Below are 16,190 nucleotides of genomic sequence, written 5' to 3'. Positions count from 1 at the left end.
CCCATCAAATCTGCCCTGCCATTCAAACATGAGCTGATGCAATTTCCCCACTTATCCCCTCTGCCTGCCCTTCTCCGCACAACCTTTAATGCCTGGGCTAATCAAGAACATCAATCTCGAGCTTAAATACACCTAATGACCTGGCCTTCATAACCACCTATGGCAACAAATTCCACAGATTCTTCACCGTCTAGCAAAAGAAAATTCCTCTTGATCTCTGTTCTAAGCAGACAGCCTTCAATGACTCACAGCCCCACAGTTGATTCAGCCAAGGATCCCACATTATATAGAAAAATTGTAAAATGGATGAAGAACATAACTGCATTCTTTAACTTTTCAGTATGATTCTTTTCTGACTGAGGAAGATACTTCATGTCAAAGTGATTGTGATACATTTACCTTTTCCTTTAAAACACAAGGCAGAAGAAATTAAAACCAATTCCATTAAATGCTTAGTTTGTACTGATTGCTTGTGGCATTTGCTGCCATCTTGTGTCTGATCCCTGTATTACATGGCCAACACAATTGTTAACCCTTCATCAGACTCAAGTCAAGTTTATTTGTCATCTGATGTGCAATTACAACCCAACAAAAAAGCATTCTCCAGTCTTCAGTGGCCTGTCGAGTCTGCTCCCCTGTTCAACAAGATCTGGCCGTGGACTCAGCTCGTCCCCATTACCATTATTAGTCAAAAATCTATCTGTGTCTTAAATACATTCAGTGAGAAAACTTCACTGTTTCATTGAGCAGAGAATTCCACCTTCTCTCATGGAGAAGCAGATCCTCCTCATCTCTGTCTTCAATGGGCAATCCTTTATTTTTAAAAGGTGAGATTGTCCCACAAGGAGGAACACTCTCTCACATCCATTCTGTCAAGACTCCTTGGACACAATCCAATTAGGTCCCCTCTAAACTCCTTGCACATCACAAGGCAATCCACTGATTTTGGGGTTCAGTATTTCAATGGAAAACTTCAGGTTCAGTCGCACAGTTTCATTGTTCTTGCTGAAGTGTGACATGGAAAGGCAGCTCATTTTCCCTTCAGTAAGGCAGGTCTTGGTTCTGTTTTTTAGGCATGTGCAGTTGTCAGCGATTCTGTTATTGTCTGCCATCTCCCACCTCCACCATTTCCACAGCGAGTGTTCACTTCTACCTCAATGGGATTCTGTACCAGGAACCTGGAAACTGGTCACAAGACGGCATCAGCTTCTTTGAAGTATATCTTATAATTTGTCCTCATAGTTAGGCTTTTAACACATTCCAGATAGTAAACTTATCTTGTGTTGAATGTAAATTTGTATCACAAAACAGTTCTATGTTGTCTTATAAAAGAACAAAAATCTTCCCTTTTCAATAATGAAGAATTTAATCTCCATCTATATACTAAGTGTTTTTCAGCAAATTCCAATTAAATCAACAATGGGGAATGAGTAGATATTCTTGTTTTATACTCAATATTCAAAACTCTTGATTTTGAGCCGAAAGCAAAAAAAAAATCAATCTAGAATAAGTATCAAATAGATTAGAATAAAAAGAATAATCCCTGTCTTTAGGATGTATCCTTCTCCATATATCAATTAAGCTTAAATCCTTCATTAAATATAACAACGTTGTAGCTGCTTTTGATTTAACTATTGTTCTTGATGATTTATCCAACAAAGGATCCAAACAAAAGTTAAAATCTCCTCCTACCAAAATATTTTCATGAACATCTGCTAAATTCAAAAAAACTTCTTGTATAAATTTCTCATCATCTATATTTAGTGCATATCTATTTACAGAGTCTATTCCTCAGAAAATATTTAACAATTTACCCTTATGTATCTACCTGCCTGATCTGTAATCACATTTTGAATGATTTTTCTTAAATATTAACACTCCTCTAATTTTAGAATTAAACAAAAAACTACCCGATCTACCCAATCTCTTTTTAATTTTAAATGTTCTTTTTCAGTTAAATGAGTCTCTTGTAAAAAAAAATGCGATATCTACTCCTAATTTCTTTATAAGACAAAATTTTCTTTTTATTGTTCTGTTAATCCCATTAATATTAAAACTCAATCTTAATTGCTTTATTCATTTTCCTTATTTCTAAATTTTACAAAGTTCCTTTTCATCACTCCTATTCAGGAAGAATTCTCATAAATTAATTTGGTCCTGAATGTCATAGTCTGCAATCCAAAAACATCAAAATTATTCAGAGTAAATACATAAAAAAGAAAAGTAAAATCCCTCCTGAAATGCTAGTGATACGAGTCCTACCACCCTCCATTTTACGGGTTGTGGACAAACCACGAAAACATGAAATCAACAAACACATACTCCGACCCCCACAGGGAAAAAAACCTTTTTCTATCTAACCACAATTCCTCCCAATGCAAGGATTCTTCCTCCATCAAAAAGGGAGATCTCTTGTACATCAAATTCATTGCAACAAATCAGTGTCCCTTGTTCCTTGAATTTTAGACAGATACTCATCTACTCTTCAGCTTCTATATGGTTTGTAAAAAAAAAAAACACATTCTGTCGATCTGGTACAAATATTTTCAGAGTAGCTGGATAATGCAGAGCAAATCTATAGCCTTTATCATACTGGATTAAAATCTCTTCTCATTGCTAAACCAAGAAGCCTCTCTCAATTCTGGTAGTTCAAAAATCTAACCAGGATAGATCGGGGACTCAGGCAAGGACCCGGCTTTGGTCTCTGGGCTCGACAAGCTCTCTCAATTAAAATCTTGTCCTTGAAATGTTCTTCTCCAAATATCTTCGGTATCCATTCTTGAAAAAAAATTGAATCACATCTTGACCTTCTTTCCCTTCAGACATTTCTACATTTTTAACATTGTTTCTTCTACTATAATTTTCCAAAATTTCAACTTTCTCTTAACAGTTTTTTTATTCATAGAGATCAAACTAGACGTCATATCTTCATTTGCATTAGACCTCTTTTCAATATGTTGTACTTCTTCATGAACATCTTGGATTTTATTTTCCAATTTATCAACTCTCTGTGAAACATTATTTATCACCTTTGTCAAATCTGTTTTAACTTGCTTCAGTTCTGCAGTTAAAAGTTTAAAATTATTCTCCAAATCATCAGAAAGTCCATCTATTTTAGTTTCAATTTTACTCATTTCTTTCTTTAAAATTATTTTCTTGCCTCTAAGTTGTTCCTCTTTTAAACTTGACATTTCTTCTTCACTTTCATACTCTTCTGAAGCCTCTTCCACTGGAGAAATGTCACCTTCTTGTTCAGAAATCGAAAGGCCGAACTGCCCCTTTAAGAGACTCCTTTTTTTCTCTTCTGAAACACACATGCGTAGTACAGTTTTAACTTTTCCTCTGGTGCCATCTTTACAAGGTGCTACGAAGAGGGCTCCAGAAGAAGGTCCCTCTCCTTGGTCCTCACCAGCAGATCCAGAGAAGACTTCTGCGGCCTGCTTCATCGACAAGGAAGGCCCGATTTCTCTCTTCTTCTTTTCTTCCGATTTTTTTCATTGGTGTTGTCTTTATAGTCTTTTTTTGGCAACATCTCTTTTTCTTCCGCTAATCACTTTAAAGTAACTTCAAAGTCATTTTTATTAAATTAACTTTTCTCAGTATCTTTTCTCAATTAATCCTGTGGAAGTTGATAGGTTGCATGATGCTCCTCACAGCAACATGTGACATCCCCCTCATGAACTTTTTCCCTTGAATGGTTCTGTTCCTATCTATGATAATATTCCATTTAAAATAGTGAGAGGATCTTTCACCTATTTGAAGGTTAAAGTTACTAAGATGTTAAAATATCTTTTCAAGGAAAACTTCAGTCTTCTGTTTAAACAGGTGAAAGAGATCTTATCTAAATGGTCCCCCCTTTCTATGTCACTTGTTGATAGATTTAATGTCATCAAAATGAATGTTCTGCTTACATTTTTATATTTATTCCAGGTAATTCCGATTTTTATACCAAAGGTTTTGGACTAAGTGGAATCTATGATCTCTTTGTATGTTTGGAACAACAAGAGTCCAAGATTGAATAAATCTCATTTACAAAAATCAAAGAAAGATGGGGGCTTTGCTTTGCCTCATCTGAGACAGTATTATTGGGCTATTAATATTAATTATTTTTCTGGATTCATTACATAGATAAAATCGATTTGCCCAGTATGGACAACCATGGAGATGAAAGATTTTTAACAAATTTGCTCTGCTACACGACTTGGTGCTTCCCTTCTGTTTTCTTTGGTAAAGCTGAATAAATTAATAGGCAGTTCTGTAGTTAAAAATTCGTTAAGAATTTGGTTTCAATTCAGATGCTCTTTTGAACTGAACTTTTTCAGATTTTTCAGATTAATAATAATTTCTTTTTCCCTCCATCTTGCCTTGATCGTGTTTTCATAACTGGAGGGAGCGTCACTTCATTTTTTGATTTATTTGTAGATGGCTGTTTTATGGCTTTTGAGCATTTGTCACATAAATTTAATAACCCTAATTTCCATTTATTTAATTAAATATTTACAAGTTAGAGATTTTCGAAACCAAGTTACTACTTTTCCATTCTCCCATGATAATAATTGTATTGACTTATTTTTTCAATTAAATCCTTGTCAAAAGGGTTTAATAGGATTCATTTATGGATTAATTTCTAAAATATGTTGCGTTTCTATGAATAAAATTAAGAATGCTTGGGAGAACGACTTAAACTATTTTTTCCAAGGATTTATGGGCCTAGTGTTTAAAATGGGTCCATTCCTCTTCCATTTGTGCACATTAATGCAAGAAACTACACAGAGTATATTTATCCAAAGATAAATTAGCTAAGATTTTTCCTACTATCAACCCTGTACGTGATAGATATCGTAATGGGGTTGCTTCTTTATTTCATATATTTGGTCCTGTTCAGCATTAGATCACTAGTGGAAGGAAATGTTTAATGCATTTTCCCATATTTTCTCAGATACTATTCAATCCCATCCCATTACAGATTTATTTGGTGTGGTGACAGAGGACAGATTGCCTTGTGCCACTTTGATGGCTAGAAGATCTATTAAGTCCACATTTATATATTAAGCTTCAAAATGTTTGTTTATTTATTTATTTAAAATTTTTTACAAAATACAAATATAAAATTAAAAAATACAAAAAAAAACTGTCTACCCCCTATCCCCCACCCCACCCCTACTATTCCACCCCCCCCCCTCAGAGCTTAACATACACAAAAGAAAGAAATTATAAACTACTAGGTTGCAATACTATTTTTGTTTGAATTGTTGAAATTATGAAAAAAAAATTACTTACCATCTAAATTCATACATTTCAAGTATGGAGTCCACATTTTTTCAAAAAAAGAATAATTATTTTGCAAATTACATGTAATTTTTTCTAAACATAATTGAATTTCATTATGCCATCTCTGTATATTCAACTCCACATCATTTTTCCAAGTTACTGCTATACACTTCCTCGCCATTGCCAAATTCAACCGAATAAATGCAATCCAAGATTTATCCAAACGCACTGCTAATGGATTCATATATCCTAATAAACATAACCATGGATCCACATACAAATCTATTTGGAATAAATCTTGCAAAAATTTTATAATCCTTTCCCAAAAAAGTTTAACCTTTGTACAATTCCACACAGATTGGTACTTTTGTTCATTCTGATCTCCACTCCGAAAACACAAATCAGAGACTCTAAAACCATACCTCTAACTTTTCAGGAGTTAAGTATAACTGGTGGGGAAAATTATAATTAACTAAACTATGACACACATTAACTAATTTTGTAACACTATGCAAACATACATCTGACCACCCTTCCTCAGAATTGGAAGTAGATAACTCCTGTTCCCATTTATCTCTTATTCTCAGTACACCTACCTTCTTCATTTTTGTCTGTAACCACGAATACATTTCAGAAACAAATCTTTCCTTTCCCTTCACATAACCAAGTGTCAATCAGAGCTGTGAGGAACCTCTGCCACTAAAGCAGATTATGGGTTCAACACTTGAACACAGTGAATGGGAAAGGGAGAGCTGCACAGCTTTTTCATATCAGACATGAGATTAGTCACACTGACAAGACAATGGCAAGCAGCAGGTCAACAGGGTCTTTTGAAACAAATTGGGGGCCATCGAAAAAGGGGCAAAAATACCACCTTTTGGTTAATTTATGGGAGAATGTATTTGAGCAATAATCATGAACCAATCCAAGATAAATTGATGATGAAGAAAAATCCACCCATCCCAATTCATTGATTCAGAGGAATCCTGACATTGTTAGGTCTGCTTTGTTCATGAATGAGTGAGTCAAACACCAGACTGAGTCAAGATCAAGGTTCTTTGTTCTTTATTGCCGGATTGTAACACTTGCAACTAACAGTGTTAGTTGGAGAAGGCGCATTCTGCCTTATCAGCAAGTGGTGTTTTTTATATACCTTAGGATACGTACTTAGTAAATTATCATACCATGACATTGTCCAATGAATAAACTGTTGCTGTCCCTCTCTGCTAGCCTCCTGCACATCAATTTGTCATCCCCACTCTTATCTTGAGAGTACAAGGTCACAACTGCATCTTGTTACGGCCCAGCACTGGGTGACTCCCTCTACATTCCCAGCTCATGATGTTTTTACCTAACAACATCCAGCCCAGTCCAACTCTGTGGTATATTAAATGACTGAGCAGATTTATCCCCACTGGTGATCAGTGCTAAATTTGCTTTTTATTAATGTACCCTCATTGTACATGTGCACTTATTTCAAGTAATATTATAGATTTGCTATTTTCATTCACTATTCATTTCAGATTTACATTCCAAATTTATTGTCAGTGTACATACATAATGTCACACACAACCCTGAGATTCTTGATCCTGCAGGCAAGGCAGTATTACCACGTATTGGTAGTGTAAAAAAAATGAAATCAACATGCTTGTCCTGAACTTCTCAGATGCCATATTTTCTGAAAATTAATAAGCTTGTTGATGAAATTCACCTTAGGCAGACGTGCCAATCTTTCAATATTACTGACTCTTGATTTTTTTTTTAAATATATACTTGCAGGAGATAAAGTACAAGATGCAGAATATGTAGAAAATATTCAACTGACTCATTACTATTCACTCAACAGAGGTCTAGAGCAGGGGTGGCAACATACTGCCCACAGGCCGGATCCAGCTTTGATAACACATTTATCCGCCCAGCAAACCCATGTGTTCACATGATCACCCTCAGTCACTCCGACATACACTGTTCGCCACACTAAACTGTCATCGGTGGCCCCAGGGATTGTGCGTGTGGATTAAACGTCCCTCAGCAAAGGAAATACTTTGTGGCTACATAAATGCCACCTGCTTCTTCAGGGCAGCAAAATGATTGTGTTCACACGGAATGGTCACTGAAGTCTCTCCACATCGTTATAACCAAGAATCGATCATCAACTGCATTGCTATCTGCTCCTGGAAAAATAACTCACCCTGGTGCTCCCAGGAAAATGCTTCGCCCTCAAGATGGGTCTGAGACAAGCTGTGCATAAGTGGCCAGCTGTCCTGCTCTTGGTCCCAGGTCACACACCTACCAGTGAACATGGACTCGAACAAACCTCTTGGAACGACCCCAAAGCACCCCCTCCCCTTCCCTGAGCCGCCGCCACCCACCCCCTCTCTCTGCTCTCCTGAGCTGCTCTCTCCCCGATCCCCTGAGCCACCGCCCCCCCCCTCTCCCTTGAGCGCTCAAAAAGGCGCAAAGCCAGATGTCAATGTGTGGGACGCTGCGATGTTTCTTCATCCAACACCAGCTGAAGCAAAACTCATTTAGCCCACAAAGCAAATTTCGTTCATCCGGAAATGGGATTTACCTCCATACTCATAATGCAGAGAAATTAAAGCTGGAGATCTGGATCAAAGGCAGAAGTTGAGAGGAGTACACAACAGCTTATGCTGAGAAAGATTCAAGATACTGTATTCGACAAAATTTATGTCTGCAGTCTTGCAAAAAAAAATCATTGTTCCTGATTATTTTTAATACTCCTGATGATGTATTTAAAAGCAACTAAGTTTAAATGACAGTTTGCAGCAGTCCAAATGCATGAATGAAATATTTATATCCATCAAGCGATGATTTTAATCACTCCTGCTAAGTAGTTTGTTCTATCAATGGGAAGATTGATAGCACAACTCCTTGTGATAATATCTTGCTAATGGCATCAACAGCAAGGTCATGCAATATCAAAATGCTTTCAAACAACGAACAAAATCAAATTTCCCACTGATTGAGCTGCTGTCTGTTTTGGGGTTTGTTATTTTGTTTTCATTGTCTTCAACAATGAAGACACTGTTTACATCCGGTACCGCACGGATGGCAGTCTCTTCAATCTGAGGCGCCTGCAAGCTCACACCAAGACACAAGAGCAACTTGTCCGTGAACTACTCTTTGTAGACGATGCCGCTTTAGTTGCCCATTCAGAGCCAGCTCTTCAGCGCTTGACGTCCTGTTTTGCGGAAACTGCCAAAATGTTTGGCCTGGAAGTCAGCCTGAATAAAACTGAGGTCCTCCATCAGCCAGCTCCCCACCATGACTACCAGCCCCCCCACATCTCCATCAGGCACACAAAACTCAAAACGGTCAACCAGTTTACCTATCTCGGCTGCACCATTTCATCGGATGCAAGGATCGACAACGAGATAGACAACAGACTCGCCAAGGCAAATAGCGCCTTTGGAAGACTACACAAGAGTCTGGAAAAACAACCAACTGAAAAACCTCACAAAGATTAGCGTATACAGAGCCGTTGTCATACCCACACTCCTGTTCGGCTCCGAATCATTATAGTAATATTATAGATACTATTCATTATAGATGAAAGCCATACAGGCATCACCTACGGCTCCTAGAATGCTTCCACCAGCGTTGTCTCCGCTCCATCCTCAACATTCATTGGAGTGACTTCATCTCCAACATCGAAGTACTCGAGATGGCAGAGGCCGACAGCATCGAATCCATGCTGCTGAAGATCCAGCTGCGCTGGGTGGGTCACGTCTCCAGAATGGAGGACCATCGCCTTCCAAAGATCGTGTTATATGGTGAGCTCTCCACTGGCCACCGAGACAGAGGTGCACCAAAGAAGAGGTACAAGGACTGCCTAAAGAAATCTCTTTGTGCCTGCCACATTGACCATCGCCAGTGGGCTGATCTCACCTCAAACCGTGCATCTTGGCGCCTCACAGTTCGGCGGGCAGCAACCTCCTTTGAAGAAGACTGCAGAGCCCACCTCACTGTCAAAAGACAAAGAAGGAAAAACCCAACACCCAACCCCAACCCACCAATTTTCCCTTGCAACCGCTGCAACCATGTCTGCCTGTCCCGCATCTGACTTGTCAGCCACAAACGAGCCTGCAGCTGACGTGGACATTACCCCTCCATAAATCTTCGTCCGCGAAGCCAAGCCAAAGAAAAGAAGAGAAAAAGAAGAAAGTGTGGCTCACCATCCAGCCCACGCGTGGTAAAAGGTTGCCTGCCCCTGATCTAGAGCTTTCTTCCTGTCCATCACACCGAAGTTCCAAGGGAGCTGCTGGTGCGAACCCGGGGTGAACAGTGAAAAGAGATGCAGCACTTCCCCACAGGGTCATACCACCAACGGTTCCATACAGGCTTTAAACGGCCTGTTAAAGGAGCCGGCCGTTTTATTTAAAATGCTGCAACTGCGGGATGTGGGGCCAAGATGGTGACACCTGTGTTTGGCAGCAGCTTTGAGGGGTTCCAACAACTCCGGTGGTTGAGTGGACAGGCACAGGATTCCAGTAACAGGGAGAACACCTCCCTCCAGAAGGAAAAGCAAAGGAGATGACCCCAAAGTCAGTGACCGACCAGTGAGGGGCTCTGCGGCTGACAAACACAGGTGGTGAGCTGTTGGCAGTTTGCAGGAGAGGAAACAACACAGGCTGTGGGCAACGAAGTCAAAAGCTCAAGCTGGAGACTGGCTCATGGGAACCATGTATTGGGCAAGGGCAAAAAGGGCTCCCAGAGGGCCTCAAGTGCTGAAGGCTTCCTCCTCATCTGGATTGGGCTTGGGTTGCCCATGGTTTGACTGAGCTGGAGTCTTGTGCAGCTGCAAAGTTTGTGGGAGGCTGGAGACAAATCCACTGACACAGTGACTTTGGAGAGACTCTTCTCTTTCTCGGACTCTAAGGGGTGCCGGGCAATGCTAATAGCCAGTATTTGTCTTCCTTTTATTAAAATATTCGTATAACATTGCATGATAATGAATAGATCTGTATGGCTTTCATCTATAATGAATAGTATCTATAATATTACTATAATGAATAGTATCTGTATGGCTTTCATCGTTGACCAGAACTTCTCACACGTGCCCAGCCCTATTTGATCACTGCAATAAAAACAAGGCTAAAAATTACTTACCTGGTCGGAGAACATCCGTGGAAAGAGAAACTATGTGAAGTTTCATGCACAACGAGTGGCACCACCATTATTTTTATGATATCCAGAGTTCTTATCAGCATATTTCCACTTCCAGGTTTATCACCACCTTTAATGCTTAACTTTGGTTATGCAAATCAAACTTCAAGTCAGTTTCAGCGGGAAAAAAAACTGCAAACTTTCACTGCCATATTTTTAAAGCATAATTGCAGTCAGTGGAAACTAGATTTTGCGTTAGACCAAACTTGCGTTACGCCGAGACGTGCAAAAGACCGGGGGAGTGCAATAAGCTCTGCTCTACCTGCATACGAGGCAACCCCTCATCGTCCACTCCGTTAACAACAGGCACTGGCAGGTACTCCAGGCCGCCGCTCACATCAGGGATCAAGACACGGCCTGACCTGGCCGCCCGGGGACTGGGAGCGGTCATCGCACGGCCGAAACGCGGAGAGCCGTGCACACACCGAGACCTCGCCCCTCCTGGGATCCGCAAGTCCATTGGCGGCAGATTCTGTCGGTCATGGCATCATCCTATCGCTTTGCTTGAAGGTTGTGAGCTATCAAAAAGGTGGGCGGGTTTTCCCGGCTGAGCTGGGAAGGCAACAGCTCAGAAGGGGGCTGGTGAATGAAGGTTGAACTCATCTTTTTATAATTCGTGGGAAATGCTGGATTGGTATTTTTGATTGATGTTTGTAGAATTGTGTTTATTTTGTGCTTTAATTTTATTCCTTAACTTTTCTTGGAACTCAGGAATAACACATTTGCGTGCAGAAGTTCTCTCCAGCAATAAAAGGTGGACTCTCTCAACATCACAGAGGCTTTTAAACAAGAAAATCTACACATTTGCCTTCAGTACTTTTCCAGTGAAGTTCAATGTTAGCTCAAGGACCAGAGACTTAATCAAATGCGTCAAACTATTTAGAATGTCATAAAAGCCAATTTGCAGTTGAGAAGGTCCAACATTAATGAAAATGCATAAAATTCATATCAAAGGCACCTTTTAATTCCATTACTTAATATGAGTTTGGTACGATAACTCATTATACTTCACATGACATGGTAGGTGTAGATGTTAGCTCCACGCCTTTACAGTGCCAGAGATCAGGACATGAGTTTGAATCTTGCACTGTCCGGAAGGATTTTGTATGTACTCCCCACGTCTGTGTGGATTTTTTTTTTCCTGGGGGCTCCTGTTTCCTCCCACCTTTTGAAACGTACCGGGAGGTTGTAGGTTAATTGGGTGTAAATTGGGCGGCACAGACTCATGGGCCGAAATGGCCTTTTACTGTGTTTACATTTAAAATTTTCATTGAGGCAAGGAAGCTTGTGGCCAAACACTAAGTGAAGGTGGTGAGTTCTCTAGAGATGGGAGGAATCCAGAGCACTCACAAGAACCCGGGCAGTCATAGGGAAGAATATGCAGGTCCAAGGTTGCTGGCACTCTCAAGCTTTGCAGAATGCTGTATAAGAAGTAGAAGACCACACTGCTCTACCTGCATACAAGGCTTACCCCTCATCATCCACTCCATTAATAACTGGCACTGGCAGGCTCTCAAGGCAGCAGCACACATCAGAGACCAAGACATGACCTGAACCACAGTATTTTTCACTGCCCCATTCCAATGCCGATATGTCAGTCTGTAGTCTCACGCTCTTACAAACTGAGACCACCTGCAAATTGGAGGAACAACTCGTATTCCATCTAGACACCCTCCAACCAGATGGCAGTAACATTGACTTCTCTAATTTTCATTAGGCCCACCCCCTGCCTTCATATTTTGATGAAGAGCTCAAGCCTGAGTTATACATATATCTTTGCTTCCTATGGATGGTGTGAGACATGCTGAGTTTCTCCAGCACTTTTGTTATTTTCTACAATCACCGCGTCTGCAGACTTCCTTGTTTCACTCCATGTGTTTTCTCTTTGGCTCAATTCCATAAGATGGACAACTATTCCAGACATTGACTGACAGTGCTACATAAATTCATTTAGATGTATCACCCTCCAGTCAAACTATATCTTTAACAGAATTATAAGCTGGATTTATACAGGAGTGAAAATCCTGAATGACTAGAAAATGTTGATGGAAATGCCAAATCCAGACCACGAGCCCACACTGCCCAAATACATGTGTCAAATCAACCTACTAACCCCATACGTCTGAAATTTTTTTGTGAGGTGGATTGAGCCAGGTTAGCCTCACAGAGCTTTCACATCAAAATTAAGGTGAAGCCTCAACAACTTCCCACCAAAGTCATTGCACAGATTTTAATTCAGTGCCAGTTAGTAGGAGCCCAAGAGTGGGTAAAGGGAAAGAGTAGAGGAGGGCAATTCTCCCTCCGAGAATCATTTTCCATTCCCTTCTTCCTCCCCTAAAGACTCCATAATCTCAACCATTCCAATTCTGAGCAGACTTAACACCAGTGGAGCACTGGCCAACACTTAGCCTGAGATTTATGGTAGCACAATGCTCCTCTGACCAATTTGAAGTATGTTTGCTTTCCCTTAACACCCTTCTGATGATCATGTCATTCCAGATGTGGTTAGGTCACATCAGCAGAGAAAGAGTTGATTTGTGGATCAATATTTCTTCCCAAATAAAAATCAAATGAGTGTTGTAATAATGCATTGACTGCAGACTTGCATTTTTGGTTAGAAAATGTTTGTGTGTGCTTTTCTTAATTTAAAAAATCCTATTTCTTGCCAGTACCAATGGACTGGTTGGATCTATGTTTATCGATTAAACCTCCACGCAGACTGATTGCTGCCAAACCACCCAAAAAGCTGAACACCACCAAACTGAAAAACGGCGATGGTGCTGATGCCCTGAAATCCTCCATGGAAATTGCTCTAAGCAGATTGGTTGAGAATCCTCCAGATAATATTACTGAGCACTGGAAGGCTTTCAAAGAAATGGTCTACAATGCAACCCAGGACACCGTGGGGAAAGTCTAAGCACAAGATGAGAACATCCAATCTGCACAAGACCTTCTAAGAGCTAAGGCAGTTGCACACCAAGGTCTTCTTTGACTCCCAAATTCAATTTCCAAAAAAAAATGTGCCTTTTTGAGTGCAAAATCAACTTTGCAGATGCAGGTCAGAGTTATGAAAGACCAGTGGTGGGTGAACAAGGCCAAGGAGTTTCAAGCCTTCACTGACTGTAAATGACTCAAGAAGCTTCAATGAAACAAGGATGTGTATGATCCATCAAAGCAAGATACCTCACAACTACTGAGCAAAGACAGGACATCCATTTTCACTGGAAAGATGGCAAGAACACTTCCACAAGCTGTTGAATAGACCAGAAACCATCACTGATGAAGCACTGGGCAGAGTACACCCTCGATCCATATTGTTCAAGCAAGATACTCCCCCTACTCTTCATAAGGTCATCAAACAGGTAAAACCCAACAAAGCACCAGGATCTGGAGATATTGTAGCTGAGATCTACCAGTATGGTGGTAACACACTGACAACATGCCTGCACCAGCTGTTCACAAAGTTGTAGGGAGCTACAGAACTACCATGACTTCAAAGATTCATCAATCATGACGATCTACAAGAACAAAGGAGACAAGAGAGATTGCAACAATGATCATGTCATTTCTCTTCTGTCAGTTGTGTGAAAATGCCTCATGAAGATCATCCTTAGACGTTTGGTGTCCAGCATCAATGACAGCATCCTTCCAGAAAACCAGTGTGGTTTTCAAACAGGCCATCGTGGTGGAGATGATTTTCTCACTGAAGCAGCTCCAAGAGAAATGGGTTGAGCAGCAGAGAAGTCTCTATGTCACATTTGTTGATCTCACCAAAGCATTTGATGGCCTGTGGAAGTTCTTACCAAAATTCGGTTGTCCTCCACATCATCCATCAGTTCACGAAGGTATGGAAGGCCGCATCAATATGTGCGGTGAGTTGTCAGACCCATTTCTCATCAGCAACAGCGTACATCGGGCTTGTGTTTTAGCTCTTACTCTGTTTGGATTATTCTTCGCTTCTGTTCTTCAGGATGCCATATTAGACCTGAAGTTAAGGGTCTTCCTACAAATGATGGCTGATGGCGGGCTCCTCAACCTTGCACGACTGAGCGCAAAAACAAAAGTCAGGGACATTGTGGTGCACGAGCTCCAGTTTGCAGATGACAGTGGCCCACTCGCTTGAAGACTTACGGGGGGGGTCACCAATCGCTTTGCCAATGCTTCCTGAAAAAGACGGAAGTTTGTTCCAACCAGTCCCCGGCTCAAGCTGCAAAGAACCAACTGTCCTCAATGCTGTCAGCAAGTTTTCCTACCTGGGGCAGCACAATAACATCCTCATCTTCTCTAGATATCGAGATTGAGTCAAGAACCAGAAAGGCCTGCTTTGCCTGACTTTTATTACAGGACTACAAAAAGAATCTTGAATATTACATTGTGCTTGGGTTATTTTGTAGACTGTCTGAGTTTAGGAAAGTTACTTGTGATTCAATAAAGCTGCCAAGATCTAGCACAGAACATCTTCATTCATATTCTCCAGGTGCACAGTGACACAGCCAGTGGAGTCATTCCCTTACATTTCCATTGACCTGGGTTCAATCCTGACCTCCAGTGCTATCTGTGTTGTTTACATGTTCTCCCTGTGACTGTGTGGATTTCCTCCAGATGCTCTGATTTCCTCCCACATCCCAAGTACAATTGGACAAAGCAAAATTGTCTATTCTCCCCATATTTCAATCAGAATAAAAAGGGATTAGAACACTATTTCCAGGATTTGGACCGACAGGTCGGGGACACTCTTTGTGCCATATTCCCATCGACCCACTGGAATGGCAGGAAGCTGCCGTGAATTTCATTCTGAGGGAAGCTAGAGACAGAATCAGATACTCGCCAACTATGACAAGGATGGCAGGTCATTACATCCTACAAGGAGATGCTGGAGGGGACATCATATGTTGAGATAGAACCAGGATGTAGAAATCTGGCTCTCCCGAAAAAGAAGTTTAAAAAAGTGATAAAAAGCGAAGAGACAGAGATTAAATTTTTGGAAACTGTTCTTAAATATCAGATATTACCTTACAAATGTTGCCTAAAAAAGATGAAAATGTCGCTGGCCTGTCGGGAGTGCAACAAAAAGAACCCAAGGACAATCAGAAAGGCCTATCTTACAGATGGATGGGTGTGGTGAAGACTTCTGCTTGACTGGCAAGAGCTCCAAAAGCAGTAATGCATTGAACTGCAGCACTTATGCAGCTGGTCCAAGTGAGGGACGACGAGGAAGACGAAGACATTACTTCACATGCGCAGAGTCGCGGATGCGCAGATCGTAGGAATATGAACAGATCACTAAGGAAGGCAGCCTGTTTGAATCGCTGCCTCTTCAAGCTGGTTTCACAGCAGAACTTAAGGCCAGCAATGAAGAGGAACAGAAGCAAGAAGAAGAGGAGGAAGAAGCAGGGGCTGTTGCTAATGGAGGTATCAAATCTAAAATGCCAATTAACATTCAGAAACTGAATGTTTCTGTTTGAAACATTAATTATTATGAAAGAGCTGAAACAAATAATAGATATTAGAAAATCAGATGAAAAAACTAACAATGTATAAGTTAATAATTTGCAAAAAAAGATTGAGTGAAGTTGAAGAGAGTTAAGAATGTGGAATTTGATGTACAAATGGAAAATTCACCAGATGCATTGGCTGTTGTTAAAAAGCAATTGTGTGAAAAAGTGGACTCTCTGGAAAATCTTAGTAGAAGAAACAATATCAAAGTTGTTGGGGTTAAGGAAGGTGA

General features: G+C 40.5%; 1 protein-coding gene across 3 annotated transcripts in view; it reads right to left on the bottom strand.

Annotated features, from left to right (window-relative positions):
* setmar (SET domain and mariner transposase fusion gene) overlaps positions 1 to 10,888 on the bottom strand; it is a 96,875-nt gene extending 85,987 nt beyond the window's left edge. Inside the window, exon 1 of one of the 3 annotated variants that reach the window (XR_011357365.1) lies at positions 10,725 to 10,812. Coding sequence is in view for 1 of the 3 variants with exons in the window: in XM_069936928.1 (XP_069793029.1) it covers positions 10,725 to 10,853 (129 nt within the window). In the remaining 2 variants the exon portion in view is untranslated. The other 2 variants (XR_011357364.1, XM_069936928.1) reach the window with 2 other exon arrangements.
* Positions 10,889 to 16,190: the final 5,302 nt, after the last annotated feature.

This window comes from Narcine bancroftii, chromosome 5, assembly GCF_036971445.1.
Source record: "Narcine bancroftii isolate sNarBan1 chromosome 5, sNarBan1.hap1, whole genome shotgun sequence".
Taxonomy (NCBI): domain Eukaryota; kingdom Metazoa; phylum Chordata; class Chondrichthyes; order Torpediniformes; family Narcinidae; genus Narcine; species Narcine bancroftii.
The sequence above is the reverse complement of the archived record's forward strand: the minus strand, read 5'-3'. Positions and strand labels throughout refer to the sequence as shown.